General features: G+C 38.5%; 1 protein-coding gene across 4 annotated transcripts in view; it reads right to left on the bottom strand.

The window, feature by feature from the left end:
• Window positions 1-19,667, bottom strand: part of CEP112 (centrosomal protein 112) — a 430,862-nt gene that overhangs the window by 21,466 nt on the left and 389,729 nt on the right. For all 4 annotated transcript variants that reach the window (XM_075994691.1, XM_075994693.1, XM_012747355.2 and 1 more), the window contains one exon: window positions 19,207-19,296. In XM_075994691.1, coding sequence (XP_075850806.1) covers window positions 19,207-19,296 — 90 coding nt within the window. The remainder of the gene's footprint in view (window positions 1-19,206; window positions 19,297-19,667) is intronic.

The following is a 19,667-nucleotide window of genomic DNA, read 5'->3' as shown; positions in this document are numbered from 1 at the left end:
TGAGTTAGATTCCTTGTACAGTGTCTTGCTGACTTAATCCTGAATTTATACACTAATATCCTTATATTTCTCGGTCTTCTGGGCCAAATCCTGACTCTAGATAACCCCTGCCACCTGCTTGCTTCATCTCTAGACCATCTTTTGCTGCTACAGAAAATAAGCAATAATAATAAAACACACACACACTACTTGGATAGAATCAACCACAAATCCATGCTATTTAACCTCAGTGGATCTTCTCCACTGCTGGTAAACCTGCCTGTTTTACTAGCCTGTTTTACATTGTGTGGGGGCCTTTTTCATATAATGTCTATTTTACAGGACACCTACCTAGTTAGCAGCCAACCTTGCTGATGACATGCTAATGACCGACCCTGGTTTAATCTAGGGCCCAACAGCCCCCCGTGCTTTGTAAAGCTTTTGGTAATACCCAGGGAGCACCACAGAAAATAACTACACAAAGACAGGGGTTTAGTTATTTGCTGTGTCTTAATTGATGCAAGCCATCAAAGTAATAATTGCAGAGAATAAGGTATAAATCAATAAAATAAATAAATGGAAGTGATTAAAAGACAGAGCCACTTTAAAGCAAGTGTTGCCCAATCTCCTGAAAATATAACTAAACCACTTTGCAAAAGAAATTGTAATGGTTTGCTTTTGTTTTTCCTAAAAAGCACTAATAACAATAATGGAAAGTTCAATTGACAATTAAAGAAGAACATTTCACTTTTGAGCTTTCTTTCATAAGTGAGGCAATATTCTTTTCAAATTATTATACTCTGGCAAGGCACATTCAAGGTACTTTAGTTTCTTTGTACTTTTCTCCCCTTTATTTCAGATTTTATATGAATGAAACACGATGAGTAATTCCTTCGCTTTGGATCCTTCAGGATATTATTTAAACACTGGCATCTGGTCCAAGGGAAATTTAATGCTAAGTCAGAGGAGTATTTGAAAAATAGTTTACATCTGGTTTTGTACTACCCATCCCTGGAAGTACACAGGGAGGGTGGAGGAAATGAGCACATTGCTGGCTCTCTGGGCTCCGGTGCTGGTGGGGCTGGTTCCTTTGGTGTAATGCATACCACAGCATTCCCTTTTATAAAGTGAGGGATTAGTGCCACCTTCTTTGTAGCAATGTCGTGACCTCTATAATGCTTCTTAAATTGAGGACAATGATGGACCCACCAAGCCTTAACACATGATTTAAATCTGATCTGACAGTACTTAAACCCAGAAGTCCAGAAGGCTAATGGTTGAACAAGCTTGGGAAAATGTCCAGGGAACCAAATGTAGAAGCCCAGTGAATTACAGAGAGTAATCACAACTTCAGGGCAATGGGGTGGGAGAACAAAACGATATTTTCTGAATTGGTATCTGTTATAGGATTGACTAGAACTGTGGTCCTATTATAATGTACTAGAAAGCAAAAAAACCAAAAAATTCCTATATTCCTCTCACTTGTACCTCTGTAATAAATTATATTAAAGATACGAGTCTTAACAACATTCTTACTCTTATGCCAAAAAGAAAAAACCTGTCGAGAGGAATTTCACAGAGGCTAAAAATTAACAGCAACAATATTTTCAGGTGGTCATTAATTTTAGGTACAGGTGTATGGTATTTTAAATTTCTTACATTTAGTTAGACAAAAATGGAAACGTGATTAAAATCAATTGTAATATTTGCATAATGAGGATAAACTTAACTTACAGAACCATGGAAAACACCACACACCACAACACAGCATCACAGGACCCATGGAAGCCTGGTAGGTGAGCCTGTCACACAGCAGCCACCCGCTCCTCAGAGACAGGCCAACACCTGTGACACTCCCATATGCACTGTTCTTAGGGGACTCATCCCATTTCAGTAAACTAAAAATTGGTGACAGGGCCAATGTTTATTTTTATTTTGTTTTCAGCTTGTAAACAATTCGCACATTGAAAACATTGATGCCTTGTTCTTTGACTAACCCCCCAGGGCCCTCCAGGTATGCTGAGCTGTTCAATATACATGTTAAGCCTTTGGCACTAAGTCAGGAACTTTCTACCTACATCTAAGAGTCCTTATTACCCCTGTGACTTGTATTTCAGCATTTTTCTTTTCATAACTCAGATCCCCCACCTGGAAAATCCTCTGTTTGTAGTTAAGCACTAAAAGTCTATATAATTTATAACCACAAGGGCAGAGAAGGCAGAGAAAACTCTAAAACCACCTGACTACATGTGGCTTTTGGGAAGTAACATTCCTGGGTTGACACAAATTGAAAAAGAATAAAAGTGCTCTCTGAAAACAGCACAAAGTTAGATTTACTTTCCCCTTCTTTCTTTGGATGGAATAAAAAGAGTTTCCTTTACTTTTCATTTTTGTTAAAATTTGGATGGTTTCTATTCTTTCAACTCAGCATTACAGATTCACTGTAAGAGTCTGTACCACCCTTTTAGCCAAAGACAGGTTTGGACAGGCTCTTTTTGAGGCCAGCACTACACAGCATTGTCAAGTGATGCTTTTCTTTGGTACCTCTGACCAGTCCTTTCTCTCTCATTCCACTTACAGAATTTTACTCTCATTCCCATCTTGTTTTGATGCCCAATGTTTTCTCCCTACTTTCTCCTGGCAAACTTTCTTTTGGTAAAGTCTCTGATATGTGACCATTTCAAGGGGTAACTTGCATTAGAAAGTCTCGAATTGAAAATAAAGTTCTGTTCCTTAATACTTCAAGTTTTTGCCCCCATAATTTTAGCTTTCAGCAAGTAGGCAAGGGAAACAATTTGGGAGAAGGGAAACTGGCCCTTCTCTCTTCATTGAAATCATACTAGCAGTTTGACTTTGCCTGGTGTTAAGATGAACTCTATCACCATTGCCCATTATTCACTCATTTCTTTTTGTTTTTCAAACGATGGTATGACATTAAGCCCCAATTATTAGATCAACCATTAAACCTAGATGTAGTGCAAGGAGTTCTCTTTTAAAGACTGGTTTTAGACTTTAGAGTCTGAGGTGCCAGATTGAGATACGTGTGTTACCACACAGGTATAAATGCGGGGCTTGAGTTTGAGAAAGAGGATGGCTTGGGAATAGAAATTTGGGAATCATCACAGTGAATGAGAGCCGAAGCAAATGGGAATAGATGATGTCACTGGGGGAGAGAGAATGTATAGCTGGAAAAAGTGGGGAATAGAGACCAGACATGGAGATTACCTACTGTATGGGGAAGGCCAAAGACTAGAAGTCAATAAAAGAGGTTTGAGAAGGTGGGGTCTTAAAAAGAAGAAAACTAGAATTATGCTGGATCAAGAAGTCAATGCAAATTAACTTTAGGAATCTCTTCCACTTGGCTAGGGGCTCATTCAGAAAAGGATTCTGTCACTGATTGTATAATGGTGCCTCATACATAGTAGGTGTTCAAGAAATGCTTGCTGAATGAGTAAGCGCCTTCTCCTGTTAAAAATAACTTGTTTCTCCTTTCGGTGAGGCATATCTTCTTTTTTATTGATGCTTAAAAGAGGGTCTAGAATTTTTGTGTTCTGTCATTTTCAAAATATACTCTCATTATACCCTGATAATTGCATATATATCATAGCTAGTATTTCCTAACAGGCAGGATTTCAACTCACTGTTTGGGCCCTGTTACTTTCTGTATATTTTTATAACTCAGTTGTAATTTTTAAAAAACCTTGTAATTGAAATCTCAAGAAGTTTTCTGGCAGTATCTTTATACATACACACGCAAACAGTTTTTTATCATTATTTGTCACCTGCTTAAAAGCTCAATACCAAAGAGTGCCAACTTTAAAACACATCATGCATTCTTCAAGCTTCAACTAAACCCTATCCTCCCCTAGATTTAGATACTCCCAAATGTCACAGCTCACAAAGAAATGGAACCAGCAACAAGTAACCAATGTAATTTTCACATATTCTACAATCAATTTTTCACAAGCTTAACTAAAAAGATCAGCATATGGGCCGAGCGCGGTGGCTCACGCCTGTAATCCTAGCACTGTGGGAGGCCGAGGCGGGAGGATCGCTCAAGGTCAGGAGTTCAAAACCAGCCTGAGCAAGAGTGAGACCCCGTCTCTACTATAAATAGAAAGAAATTAATTGGCCGACTAATATATATAGAAAAAATGAGCCAGGCATGGTGGCGCATGCCTGTAGTCCCAGCTACTCGGGAGGCTGAGGCAGGCGGATCACTTGAGCCCAGGAGTTTGAGGTTGCTGTGAGCTAGGCTGATGCCACGGCACTCACTCTAGCCTGGGCAACAAAGCAAGACTATGTCTCAAAAAAAAAAAAAAATCAGCATATGCCTAAGCAAAAATTTAGCAGTTTTAAACACTAATGAAAACTAATCAGACAGCACTTCAGAATTACAAATCTGACGGTTAGCCAACTCAGGGTCCAAAAGTTTATGGAATGTATAATTCCCGTATTTACTGATCAAGCAGTTGAATGCCTGCTCTGTGCAAAGGACCGTGCGATGCTGTGGTGTTGGTGCCAAGATTAAGTTAAGTACAAGTGACTGTGGAACCTACTCACACTATTGTCCTTGAAAAAATAACCTACTATTACAAAGAAATATATAAAGACTATAAATACAATAGACATAATATATAAAGAATATAACTATATAAAGAAATATCTACTGATATTTTTAAAGGTAAAGGCATTTCTCAGATGTCTGTAGGGGTTATTTGGTTGCGGAGGAGGTGGGTAAAGCAAATAGTGTGCAGCTGAGTGAAAAGGAAAATACTGCAAGCAGGAGCAAAAGGAAAAACAATAGTCATTGGGCCAGGAATCTGAAGATCAGACCCAGGGTGACATCATAGAAAAGAGACCCCTGACTACAGTATAAGAGCTCCAGGAGGGGAATCTGGGAGGGAGTGTGATATGCAATAAAGGGAGAAGTACCCTTTGACTCCCTACATAGGGGTAATGCTACACCTTACAGATAGCGTTCTTGCACAGTGGCTAAGAGATCTCATGATGGGTATAAGAGGAGAGGGCCAAGAAGTCTGCTGAAACCACAGAGGAAGGATGCTTCTATCTGGCATGTGTGACAGCACTCTGAGGCTTCCTGTGTCTCCATAAACCTCCCAGTACCAACTGCAGAGAAACTCTGTTCGTCTTCTACATGGTAAAACTTGACTGTGAGGCAAATATATATATTATACACACAAACACACAACATATGTATGTGCATGTATGTATGTACATATGCGTGTGTGTGTGTATATTCTCTGCCCTCAAAGGAGTCTTAGTCTAGTGGAAATGACAAAATATGTCCAGAAGTAATTATAATGAAGGTGATATGTCTAAATTCAACAAAAGGTAGCTATCATAAACCCTCAGAAAGCAAAACACTTCAGTGAAACAATTCTCAGTAAAGATGAGTAAAAGACAAGAATGCATGCTATCACTGCTACTACTCAATATGGAACCAGAGGTCTTGCCTGTGCATTAAGACAAATAAGGATGAAAGATGGGAAGGAAGGTACAAACATTATGTCTATTTAGGAGTGATATAATTGTCTACTTTGAAAATTTAGGAAATCAACTGAAAAATCTTTAGAACTAATATTAGTAATAGTTCTGGTTGGATACACACACACACACACATATATATACACATATGTAAGTACATATATACATATTTACAAAAATGTGAATACTTTCCTAAACACTAGCAATAACCATTTAGAAAATATAAGGAGAATCCACAAAATGAAAAAAAACACCATAACATATCTGTAAATAAATTTTCATAAGAAATGTACAACACATCTATACGATGATAAATTTAAATTGTACTGAAAGATACAAAAGAAGATCTAATGAAATGTAGAGTTCCTGAATGGGAAGACTCAATGTTGCAAAGATGTCAATTATCCTGTGATTCATTCATAAATTCAATGCAATCCCAATCAGACAATCAGTGGGATTTTTAAACAAGGAACTCTACAAGCTCAGTCCAAGATTTACATAAAAGAGAAAATGCTTAAGAATAATTGAGATAATTTTTAAAAAATGTGATGAGAAGAGCCTTCCCTCTATAGATAATATTTACTATGTATTAACAATCTTTTAAAGGTTTTACTTGTAATAACTGATTTAATCCTTACCACAACTTTATAAGGTGGGTGCTTCTATTAACCCATTTTCAAAATAGGGAAACTGAGGCAAATTAAGTAAAGTAACTTGCTTGAGGTTCCATTACAAGTAAGTGGTAGTGGCAGAGCTGGGATCTGAACCCTGGAAGTGTGGCTCCAGAGTTCATGCTCTTAAGCACCATAATAACTGGCTCATATTGGTATAGAAAATGAATGAACAGGAAAGAGGAGAAAGTTCCAAACAGATTCACATATATACAGAAATTATGATTTTTGACAAAGATGGCATTTCCCCAAAATAGAGGAATTTATCTCAGTCAATAAAAATATGAATAACTGGTTATGTATTTGGAAATAAAATGAATAAATTAAGATTCCTATATTAGTTTTCTATCATTGCTGTAACAAATTACTCCTAATTTAGCAGCTTAAAACAACACAAATTTATTATTTCACAGTTCTGTGATCAGAAGTTTGAGGGGGTTCAGCTGTATCCTTTGATCTGGATATCAGAAGATCAAAAATCAATGTGTGTCAGCTGGCCTGGGCTCTTATCTGGCAGCTCTGGGGGAGAAAGCATTTCCAAGTTTATTCACACTGTTGGCAGAATTCAGTTCCTGAGCTGGAAGTCCCTCTCAACCCCCTAAGGCTGCCTTCATTCCTAATCATGTTGTCCTCTCCATCTTTTCTTCTTCTGTTCTTCCTTTCTTTCTGTATTTTTGGTAATTTTTTTATCCCAAAATATTAAGGGTGTACAAATGTTTCTGTTACAGGGATATACTGTATAATGCTGAAATCAGGGCTTTTGGTGTGCCTGTCACCTGGATAGTGTTCACTGTACCTGATAGTTAAGTTTTTATCCCTTCTCCCTACCCTTCCCCCCTTCTTAGTTTCCAATGTCCTTTACGTCTCTTTGCGCCCATGTGTACCCATAATTTAGCTCCTACTGAGTAGTTAGAACATGTGGTGTTTGCTTTTTCATTACTAAGATACTTTACCCAGAATAATGGACTCAAGTTCCATCCAAGTTGCTGCAAAAAACATTATTTCATTCCTTTTTATGGCTGAGTAGTACTCCATAGTATGTATACACCACTTTTTCTTTATCCACTCATAAATTGATGGGCACCTAGGTTGGTTCCATATCTTTGTAATTGCGAAGTGTGCTGTGATAAACATTTGAGTGCAGGTGACTTTTTGAGAAAATGATTTCTTTTCTTTTGGGTAAATACCCAGCAAGATTCCTTAGTTCTTTAAGGAATCTTGATACTGTTTTCCACAGGGGTTGTACTAGTTTGTTATCCCACCGACAGAGTTTTTTATTTTTTTTATTTTAGCATATTATGGGGGTACAAGTGTTAAGGTTACTTACATTGCCCATGCCCCCCTCCCCCCTCAAGTAAGAGCTTCAAGCATGTCCATCCCCCAAACGTTGCACATCTTACTCGTTGTGGTTGTATATATCCCTCCCCTCCTCCCTCCTCCCACCCTCCGGACACCTGATAAATGGTACTCCTATATGTCCACTTAGGTATTGATCCGTTAATACCAATTTGCAGGTGAGTACATGTGCTGCAGTTTTTCCATTCTTAAGATACCACCAACAGTGTTTAAGCATCTATTGTTTTTAACTTTTTAGTAATGGCCATTCTGACAGAAGTAAGGTAGTATCTCATTGTGGTTTTAATTTGCATTTCCCTAATGATTAGTAATTTTGAACGTTTTCTCATATGTTTTTTGACCATTTGTCTATCTTCTTTTGAAAAACTGTATTCATGTCTTTTGCCGATTTTTTGATGGGGTTGTTTGATTTTATTCTTGCTGATTTGTTTGAGTTCTGTGTAGATTCTGGATATTAGTCCTTTGTCAGAGATATAGTTTTCAAATATTTTCTCCATTCACTAGGTTGCCTGTTTACTCTGTTGATTATCTCCTTTGCTGTGAAGAGGCTTTTTAATTTAATTAAGTCCCACTTATTTATTTTTATTGTTGTTATATTTTCCTCTGGGGTCTTAGTCATAAATTCTTTGCTGAGACCTATGTCTAGAAGAGTTTTGCCTACATTTTCTTCTAGAATTTTTATGGTTTCATACCTTACATTTAAGCCTTTAATCTATCTTGAATTAATTTTTGTGAGAGATAGGGGCCCTGCTTCATTCTTCTGCACATGGCTATCAAATTTTCCCAGCACCATTTATTGAATGGGGTTTCCTTTCTCCAGTGTACGTTGTTGTCTGCTTTGTTGAAGATCAGTTGGTTATGGGTATATGGTTTTATTTCTGGGTTCTCTATTCTATTCCTTTGGTCTATGTCTCTACTTTTATACCAGTACCATGCTGTTTTGGTTACTATAAGCCTTGTAATATAATTTGAAGTCAGGTAATTTGATGCCTCCGTATTTGCCCTTTGTGCTTATTGCTTTGGTTATTTGGGCTCTTTTTTGGTTCCCAATGAAGCTTAGGATTATTTTTTCTAGGTCTGTGAAATAAGATGTTGGTATTTTGATGGGAATTGCATTGAATCTATAAATTACTTTAGGTAGTATGGACATTTTTTTTTTTTTTTTTGAGACAGAGTCTTGCTTTGTTGCCCAGGCTAGAGTGAGTGCCGTGGCATCAGCCTAGCTCACAGCAACCTCAAAATCCTGGGCTCAAGCAATCCTACTGTCTCAGCCTCCCGAGCAGCTGGGACTACAGGCATGCACCACCATGCCCAGGTAATTTTTTCTTTTTATATTAGTTGGCCAATTAATTTCTTTCTATTTATAGTAGAGATGGGGTCTCACTCTTGCTCAGGCTGGTTTTGAACTCCTGACCTTGAGCAATCCACCCACCTCGGCCTCCCAGAAATAGTCTTTTCTTAATAGGAAAAGGAGATCTTTTCTAGTTGGAGTATAGTAAAAAAAGGAATTGCAAGTTAAGTGGCATCTTAGGATGTTTGATACTCTTTTTTGAACATGACAAGCACAGTAAGTGGTCATATCAACCTTTCTCCTTTGTGACCATGCTGACTCACCCCACCCTTTTTTACCATCATTATGTTTATTTCTTACTTCCCCTTTCCAGCTGTTTGCTTAATTCTATGAATACAATGCTTAGTAGCTGTCAGAAAAGCCTTGATAGGACACTCATCAGGAATATATACATAGTTTTTCCTTTCCATCTTCCTGGGAAATTATATTCAATTACCCAGGTTAATGCTTGATAATTCTTCTTGCCCACCAATTTCATTTATTTATTTTTTTGAGACAGAGTCTCACTCTGTTGCCTGGGCTAGAGTGTCGTGGTATCAGCCTAGCTCACAGCAACCTCAGACTCCTGGGCTTAAGCAATCCTCCTGCCTAAGCCTCCTGAGTAGCTAGGACTACAGGCATGCACCACCATGCCTGGCTAATTTTTTCTATATATTTTTAGTTGGCCAATTAATTTCTTTCTATTTATAGTAGAGACAGGGTCTCACTCTTGCTCAGGCTGGTCTCGAACTCCTGAGCTCAAACAATCCGCCCACCTTGGCCTCCCAGAGTGCTAGGATTACAGGCGTGAGCCACCATGCCTGGCCATTGCCCACCAATTTTAAAAGGTGGTATAGAACACAACTTGATTTTAAGTTTTTGTTTCTGTTTTATTCTTTAAGTGCCTCCATAATTTATTGGTTTGGAGTAAATAATTTGAATTAAATCATTTTTGGATTGAAAAGAAGACTAAAATTAAAGCCAAATTATCTTTAAAATTAAACCAAAAGAAGTGAGAATATATTATCACATTACTTCACTATAGAAGTAAAAGATGAGACTCAGCCATAGGCAGGCAAAGCCTGGCTTTGAACCCTCCAGCCCCGGTTTGGAGCCCTGAGTAATCCTGTGGCTCTCACCCATCTTCATCATCTCCCAGTGTTCACTGAAAGGATGAAGAACTACTTCAACAATGTAGAAAATGCTTTGTGGAAAAACAGCTGCAGTGATGCAGTGGGTGCTTTGCTGACACTTGGATTTGATATGTCAGCAAAGCACAGGATTAAAAACACGCAGCAAGCACATAAGGGATCCTGACTCTTCTCTCCTCCCCCAGCACAATAAGCCTAGTGAAGTTAAAAACAAAGGGAATCTCAAGGAAGCAAAGATGAAATGCAGGGCGCATTCACACTAGAAGAGTGCTTTAAGTCATCCTTAAAAAATGGCACTGTGATCATTGTATATAATTTTCAGCAGAGGTTTGGGTATAAGTGTTTGACTTGCTTTGTCACTAAAATCTACTAGAATAACTAATTTATATGAAATATTTGGATGAGATGTGTATTTTCATAAAAATACTATTGTCCTTGACACTAGTTCAAGTGTTTTTGTTTTTTTTTTTCCAGAAAACAGGGGCAAGTATTCAAACTGTCACTGAGAATAAGATGTGGCCAAAATTAAATGTGGCTCTATCTCCCATAACAACTCGTCTTAGAATGATGCATCATGCCAGCTGTTGGGAACAAATGTATTTTGTTGGCATGGGAACAAAAGAATTAGTCTGAATTTTGTAAATAAACTGTGGTTATTAAAATTACTTGAAACAAACCAGAATAATAACTATTAAACATGAAAAGTCAATAAAAGTCTTTGAATTATATTTCTGTTGCAATTCCTGATTTTATAATGTGCTTTGGGACAAAATACAGTTTTGAGTTGTTAGTACTTTCAAACAGATTTCACTATAGATGAGTTAGCCAACAGCATTTAAGACTGTGAAGTTTTAAAATCCTTTATGGAAAATGGAAATTAAAGTCTTGAAAATCTGGTAGAAGACCAATTCTTCCTTTTAACAATTGTCACGATTATTGCTTAATTGATTTTCTGTCTCCGTAGCATCTTCCTTTTTAAGGCTGTCCGTGACTCCATAGATTTTCTGGTTACCCTTGATGACGACTGAGGTGGTTTAAAGATAAGCAGTGCTATTCACCGAAAGCTTTAAACTTATTGATTTTGGTTTTTCTAATACTCATGCTACTCCCCAATAGATCACTGGGCATTGTGGGAGGCAATAAACTATCTGGGAATACAAATGATAATAGTTCTGATGCAAAACCAGGCAGAAGGAACTCAGGCACTTCTAGAGATGTCTAACATTACCCGAAAGCTACTTGTACTAAAGGAACCAAATTTTATCTTAAAACCCAGGGATCCAGGAAGGAATCAGTAGAATGCTAAGTTTATCTGTAGAGAAAATAAAGGACTTTTTTGGTGTCCTTTCTGCTTTGGCATTTTGGAGGCATCTTGCAGGAGATATCTGGAAGGAAAATCTGCCCTGTTTTAGAGGGGAGCAGAAAGGTGGGCTGCATGGGCAGGGCACTGCCATTCTGCTTTCCCTTTGTTTTCCCTGGCTTATGAACCCTTTTGGTGCTAGAATGTCTGGGGAATAGCTGACAGCCTGGAGAAGCTATGAGAGGCCATGAATGATCCTAGATGACATGATTACCCCAGCTGAAAATGATAAAAGAATATCTATAATATTTATTTATTTTTTTAATCTAGACAAGAATAGGCTTAGAAAAAGACACTTAGATATGTTTAGGAGGCCCAATACCAAGGGCCTGTGATCATTACACAAGTTCAGTGGCTTTTGGAACTCATCATCCTCAAATTCCCCATAGAATGCGATGCTGGTAATCTTCCTTTCCTCTTTCCATCCTTCCCCTCCCTCCTTTCCTCCTCCTATTTTGCATATGATGTTGCTAATCCTACCTCTCTCCTTTTTTCCATGCCTCCCCCTTTCTTTCCCTCCTTTCTTTGTCTCATTAATTCACTGAGCACCACATGGGCCAGGCTGAGATACAGGGATAAACATGACACAGTCCCAGGTCAGGGGTGCACCCTCAGAGTACACCACCTACTGAGGCAGCTGGATGGGAAACCTGTATTATAGGGCCACAGAAAGTGCTACCAGAGCACAGATGAAAGAGAGACCTGGGGAGGGCAGGGACATTTTGGGGACAGGGGCCCGGGACAGCAAAGGCTTTAGAGAGCAATTCAATTCAACAAGTACTGGTGGATGCCAAGAAGATGACAGATCCTTACCCTAAAGAGACTAAAGTCTAGGGGGAAACTCTCTTTCCTTGGTTTTCACGGCATTAAGTTCTCCTGGCTCTGCTCTTATCTTTTTGCCCATTCCTTTTGACACTGCTTTGCATCTTCCCCTTCTTTCTTTGGTCCCTTGTATGTGGCAAAGGCCTGCCCACAACCCTCTTATCTCTCGCCAGGTTCTTCCATGTTAGTGTCATCCAAACACTGCGTCCCCATCAAGATGGTGCTGCGTCCCCATCAAGATGGTGCTGCGTCCCCATCAAGATGGTGCTGATATTTTACACTCCTAAGGCTCTTCCTTGAGTTCTAGATTCAGATGTTCAACTACCTGTCTCCAAATGAATGTCCTCCTTCTAGCGTTTCAGATGCAACAATCTAAAAAGTGATGGTATCATTGTCTACTATGCACCAGGTTATCAGTTAAAAAACTTGGTGTTATTTTTGACACATTCCTTTCTTTTGCCCTCTAAATTTCTATATTCTGTAATTTTTTCCCTCTTACAGGAATCTTCATATTTGTCCCTTTCTATTTCCTTTGACAACATCCAGGTCAAACCTTCCATATTTTTCTTGTGACTAGTAATGCGAATTTTAGTGCTGTAGCCTCTGAATTGGTCTCCATTCATTTCGTGTTCATCTTGTCTACCTGCTGGATTGATCTTTGGAAAGTATAATCTCAATTATGTAATGCTCCTCAGTAAAGAAAAAAAATCCTCAATTGCTGATATAACTGCTTCCTAACAAATGACTGAACTCAGCATGGCATCTGGGACTGGTCACCAATGGTCCTGACGCAAACCGTGGTGCTTAGTGAAGAGTAGATGCTCAATAACAAAGGATCAAAGGATGCCCTCCTTTGTAATGGACAAATTGAACAAAGCTAAATTTCTGGTCTTGTTTTCCTCTTCACTGATATCACTCTCTGGCCAAGATATTACTTAGTGTTCACTGAGCACGCTGAGCATGTTTTGCCTCATGTCTTCCCTCTTTCTGCTCCCTGACTAGAATGTCCTTCCTCCATGTTAATGCCCAGCTCACATGTCCCCTTCTCCTTTCTGAAGAACTATAACCATACACATTGTATCTGCATAATGCTTTATAGCTTTTGAAATATTTTTACGTACATTATCATGATTTGATGTTCCCAAGAACCATGTGGGAAGATATTATTACTAACATTTTACTGCTTAGGAACCTGATATCCAGAGAGGTTAAGCAACTTCCCCATGATCACATGATTAGGAGTGACAAAGGTGGATTTAGAACCAGTGAGTGCTTTCTCACTGCAGCACAACAGTCCTTAAAGCCTCTCTTGTTTCCTCTCCCTGTGTCTTGGCAGGGGTCTCTGGGACAACCTCTGCCCCTAACCCCCAACTCCTAAACACACACAATTACCACTGAGACATGTCTTTGGTCACTAGATTCTCTCCTAAACTAACTGATAGGTCTAAGCCTTAAATATGAAGTTCATTGCTGCAAAACTGTGAATGAAATGTTAAAGTGTGACTGGCTTTTAGCTATATATTTTTAAACAATTTGTGGGTTACTTGTGCCTGTACAGTCCAGACCTTTAATGCTTGGACACACCATCTAAGACTCAGAACTAAACCATCTGTCTACAAAAATGCTGGCTGCAAAACCAGAGAGGTCCCCCACGGGCAGCCAAAAGCAGCAAGGCAACGTGGGAGCCAGGTAGTTTCAAGAAAAGGCTGGCAGAGGCACTGACTTTCTTTGGCCAGAAGGACCCGGTTCCCTCAAGAGCTGCAGGCTCCTCAAATAACTCCAACTCAGCGAGTGCCAAACCCTGCCTAGGTGGTGGGGCGCTAACCTTTTCCTGGCTAAAGACCCTCCCGTTTTTTCCCCACAGAGTCAGGGAAGATGGAAGGCAGGACCAATGCTTGTGTTCTTCCTATGTCTTGTGATTCTGAGCCCCCAAATCATTTAGAACAAGAATCGACTTTCATTTCATGCCTGGAGTCTACATTTTACACGTATCTCCTTTACTAGACTGTAAACTCCTTGAGGGCAGGACCTATAATTTACTCATCTTTGTTTCTTTTTTTTTTTTTCCACACTGTAATATCTTTAATTAAGTACAAATAACTTTTTAACATGTTATTATGTTACATGGAGACCATTTCAACCACTGCTCTGTTTGGCTGCCAGTCTCTAATCCCTCTCTTCAGCAATGGTGAGGCGGATACCTTTTCCTCGAGGAAGAGAAATCCATGGTTTGTTGCCTTTGCCAATAACGAAAATGTTGGAGAGGCGAGTGGCAAAGCTGTTGCCATTGGCATCTTTCACGTGAATCACATCAAAAGACCCGGGATGTCTTTCTTTTTTGGTGATCACACCAATTCTTCCCAGGTTAGCGCCTCCAGTTACCATATACAGGTTACCAGTGTCAAACTTGATGAAATCAGTAATCTTGCCAGTCTCCAAATCAATCTGAATGGTGTCATTCACTTTGATGAGTGGATCAGGATAGCGGATGGTACGAGCATCATGAGTCACCAGATGAGGGATTCCTTTTGTGCCCACAAAGATTTTTCTCACTTTGCACAACTTGTACTTGGCCTCTTCAGGTGTGATACGATGAACAGCAAAGCGACCCTTGGTGTCATAAATCAGACGGAAATTCTCTCCAGTCTTGTCAATGCTGATGACATCCATAAATCCAGCAGGAGCAAACACACCGGTCAGCTTATCCAGCATCCAATGCTTTGGAGCTGCTACACGCTTCAGATGCTGCTTGGGACCGCGGGCCATGGCTGCGCTAAGCACGGAAAGAGCTCATCTTTGTGTCTTTTCAAACTTAACACTGTCCAGTATATGTTTGACAAAAGAATAAAATGTTGAATAAAAAAAAGACTGACTCTCCTGTGCATGCTTACCATTGTGTTTTATTAGGAGAGCTCTGTAGTATTGGTTTTTTCTCACTAATTTATTTAAAATAATCTTCTAGGAAGCTGAATGACCAATGTAATTAAAGCTATTCATACTGTCAAAGGTTAAGATTGCCAGTCTGGGCCGGGCGCTGTGGCTCACGCCTGTAATCCTAGCTCTTGGGAGGCCGAGGCGGGCGGATTGCTCAAGGTCAGGAGTTCAAAACCAGCCTGAGCAAGAGCGAGACCCCGTCTCTACTATAAATAGAAAGAAATTAATTGGCCAACTGATATATATAGAAAAAATTAGCCGGGCATGGTGGCGCATGCCTGTAGTCCCAGCTACCCGGGAGGCTGAGGCAGAAGGATCACTCGAGCCCAGGAGTTTGAGGTTGCTGTGAGCTAGGCTGACGCCACGGCACTCTAGCCTGGGCAACAAAGCGAGACTCTGTCTCCAAAAAAAAAAAAAAAAAAGATTGCCAGTCTGAAGCAGGGGTTTTGTTACATGTATATTAATATCCACATTACAGTCTGTTAGAATCTGACATTGTTCAATGCCTTTGTGATAAATACTTTACACAGTGTTAAGAAGACCAAGTAAACTGTTAGGTTCTTTTCTTCCTTTTCTTTTCTATAATTTATCAGACTAAATTATCTAGTCTCATTGTGAATAATGACACATTGTTTGCTCCCAAAAGTGAATTTTAGTTTTAGCCATAATATTTAATCTATACCTGAACCCGAGTGACAGATGGCATAGATCCATTTTATATAGTGTCCAAACAATGGAAAATGAAATCCTAGGAGTGAGTAGACCACATACTGTCCTACCCTGGGTCTGCCACTACAGTATTGTACACTAGGGGAGTCACATCCTTTCCTGATGACTCAGTTTCCTTGTACAATGAGGAAGTTTTATCAGAGCTCTGATCTCTCCTCCTTTGCTGAAATTATTGGGTTCTTGCTCAGCTCTTATCTGGAATTAGAAATTATTACCTCCTCGTCTGCATAAAACAAACTATTGGTGATTTCTAATATTTTACTACTTATGGATTAAAGGAAAGATCATGTTTTTGAAAGACTGACAGATAAAAAAATTAGTATTTTCTAATTCTATTTGTGCTCTTTCTCTTGAATCTGCATAACAACCAAATTAACCCTTTGTACCCACTGATGAACAGGCCGATCTGCCAACATGAGGAGACAGAGGACAGAGCTGATGGCACCATGGCTAGTGGCAGGCAGCAAGGACACCACCCATCAAGACCTGATGAGAAGCAGCTTTTTGTTTTTAATTAAAAACACAACTTTTAAAATGCCTCATTCATTTTTTGTTTTTACACAATCAAAACATATAAATTTTTCTTAAATGAAAAACAGAAACAGTTTAAATTCTTTTTAAGCAAGCAAGTTAAAAAAAGCAGCCTAGGAAATTGTCTTTTGTAATCCTGCCAGTTTCAATTTTGATTCTTTATGAAACTAGTATCAGGATAATAATATTTGGTTGAAAAGAAAAAGAAGAAAGTCTAAGTAGCTGTTTTACACACATTTCAGTTGTTTAATTGGCTGATGTGAAGCTAGCTACTGTTTTTGCAGTTGCTTCGATGGATGACAAAAAAGAAAATCATAATATAACAATTTTAGCATTTTAGATATCCTCAGTAGACTCATATATAAGTAGATCCTAAAAAATGTTCATCACAATAGTTCTATTTACTTTTTAACTACTTCTAACAATGTCATACATTTAAAGGGGGACACAGGTCAAATTTAGACAAAAGATTAAATTATATTAAATATAGTTGAATAGTACTTATTAAATGCCTATCATTTACTGTTCAGTTTTGTTGAAACAACTGGCATTTTTTCCTTTCAAGCTACACCCTAGGACCTTGTGGAAAGAACCCAGCATCTCATGGTTGCAAAGATTATGAAATATTCAGCTTTACTCATGGGTATTTCCTGACATTTCTTCGGTAAACTGTAGCCTAATAGAAGATATCAGGAATTAGTGTAAGAAATATTCTAAAAAGCTATTGTCACTACAAAGATGAAAGTAACTTTGATGATCAAAAAGGAGTCAATAAAAAGAGACTGAGAGTAGTTCCTGAATCCTTCTCTATTGTTCATTTGGGATTTCTTAATTTCCCTACTCTCAATATATTATGGAATTTTCTGTGTGAAGTTTTGCCATGAATTAAAGTGATGTCAACAAAGTTTTACCTTAAGTCATATTTTACCACAAACTGGAGAAGCCTCAATCCTCCCGGGAGCACTGTTTCCTGCTTTAAGAAGCTTGCCTTTTCTCCTTTTAGTTACAGGCATCCTCGACAGAGGAGGGAGCTCAGCTGACCTCCAGTGACAATTGGACCTATGCTGATTGGACTTGAACAATCCCATGTGCCCATTGGAGGAGGCATCTGTGGCCAAATCTGCTGTTTTGTTTCCTTTGCTTTTTGTTTTTCTCTGCCCACGGAAGGGCAATGGCATTTGCAACTTTACCAGGTATCTGGAACAGTATGTTTGTTTTCCTGCCATCTTTGATAAGTTTATTTCCCCTGTCATTGCTATCCAGTTTTTTATTAACTAGAAATTTAACTTAAAAGTTGTCATGAAAGGAGCAAAGGTTTGAAATTCAGATAAATCTGGGCCTGAGTACACCTCTACTATTTTATTAGCTGTGTGATCTTGGATGAGTTACTTTACCACTCTGGGTTTTAGTGAGTCATCTATAAAATGTAGATGATAATACTGTCCCTACATGGCAATTGTGAGGATTAAATGAACCAATTATGTGTAACGTTTCTTGTATAGTGTCTGTCACCTTGTAGGCACTTGGCAAAGTGTAGTTATTCATTTTTTTATTCTAGTATTATTTTATTTTGTTATCCTATTATTAACTACATGACATATATACTGTGTAATACATGCATGTATATTTGTATTTATGCATATCATGTATACATGATGTACATATATATGATATACATCTTATACAGGTATATATTAGAGAGTAGGAAGGAGTTATAGGAGGTCAAGTCAATTCAGTATTAATACTCAGCATCTATTAGGTGTTACTCCTGCCATTTTGTATAATCCTCTACCATGGGATCCTGTTTGTAAACATCTCCAGAGATGTAAAAAAAAGCTTCCCTTCTCATAGCAAAATTCCTGTACTGAGTTTTACTATGAGATAATCAAAGTATAAATGTCTGCCAATACCTATGTCAAGTTCTGTACACGATGGATTGGTGGCACTTAGAACAATATTAGCAATTCTAAACTCAATGGCTGAGGACAATGCATTTATAAAAGGTTTCATTAAAACTCGTTTTCTATTCATACATGTTGACTTTTTACTTTAAATTGTCAAAATTACTACTAAGTGTAGTTTATTATAACCAGAAGAGTTGGGTGAAAACAATCCTGTCATTTAAAAATAAAAGAGGTCATTAGCTATTGTCATAGCCAAATTATTCTGGTTTCTATTTCATTTAGTTTAAACAGAATGGAAAGAAAGAGGAGACAACTAAAAATTCAAAAGAAAACATGATTTATGTCCCTAAATAAAATAATGTCCATTTATTTTAAAACAATGACATAGAAAACACTGTCGGCTACATACTCAACATCTATTTCCCTTTTCTGTTGTTCCAGGTTTCCTTCCTCTCCTAATTCCATCACCAGCAGCTGGATCCTGATTGTTCTAGGCTAGTTTTGGTACTCTCAGCCCTCCTGCCAGGGATTGGGCATGCCAGGCTGAGCATGTAACCTGCTCTGGCCTATGAGATGTGAAGGGACCAGTGTGGTTCTAGGAAAGATTTCCTTACTCGTTAGAAGTAGACCTAGAAACTGACAGTCCCTTTCTGCCTCTGGATAGTACAGATCTGGGTAGGATGCCTGGCACTGCTTTAGCCATCTTGGAATTGCTTTTAGAATGAAGCGCACGGGAGGTGGAGCCACGAGAATGCCAGAGATGTAGAGCCAGAGCCTGCCCTACCTACAGACTTCTTGCCCTGTTTATGCCAACAATGAGTGGGGTATTCTGTTACTTGCAGCCAAAGGATCCTAGCTGAAACAGGTAAAGCATAAGCTCCTTGACCTTGAAAAAGCAAATGAGCAATCCAAATGGGAAAGGAGAGGGTACCTGTTCTTGTGCCTCCAATTCTTTGTGCTGTAATTTTTTCTCTGCACATCGCACCTGATTAGAGCGGTTTTCAAGTTCATCTTGTAAAACCTGAAAGAGTGTAAAATAAATACATCAACATTAAAAATAAACATACTTGAAAAAATAGTTTTACCACATGAGATGACATTAAAAACGCCTCAGATCTCTAATTTGTAATTACTGGTATTCCAAAGCATTCAGGCAAATAAAATCAGACTTTTGTGTGTCAGGCTCAGATGTTTTCTGCTTTAAAGATGTCTAGTACAAAAAATTCCAAACTTATAAAACAGACAAATTAGCAGATGCCAATCATATTATAAAAATGGCTCTTATATTCCCAGCATAGAACCACAGACACATAATAAAGCATTAAGCTACTGCTAATCAAAATAGTTCTATCAGTACACCTGCAAGGTACATTTACACTCTGAATAGCACTG

The sequence above is a fragment of the Microcebus murinus genome, chromosome 18 (genome assembly GCF_040939455.1).
Source record: "Microcebus murinus isolate Inina chromosome 18, M.murinus_Inina_mat1.0, whole genome shotgun sequence".
Lineage (NCBI taxonomy): Eukaryota > Metazoa > Chordata > Mammalia > Primates > Cheirogaleidae > Microcebus > Microcebus murinus.
This window is presented reverse-complemented; position numbering and strand designations above follow the sequence as displayed.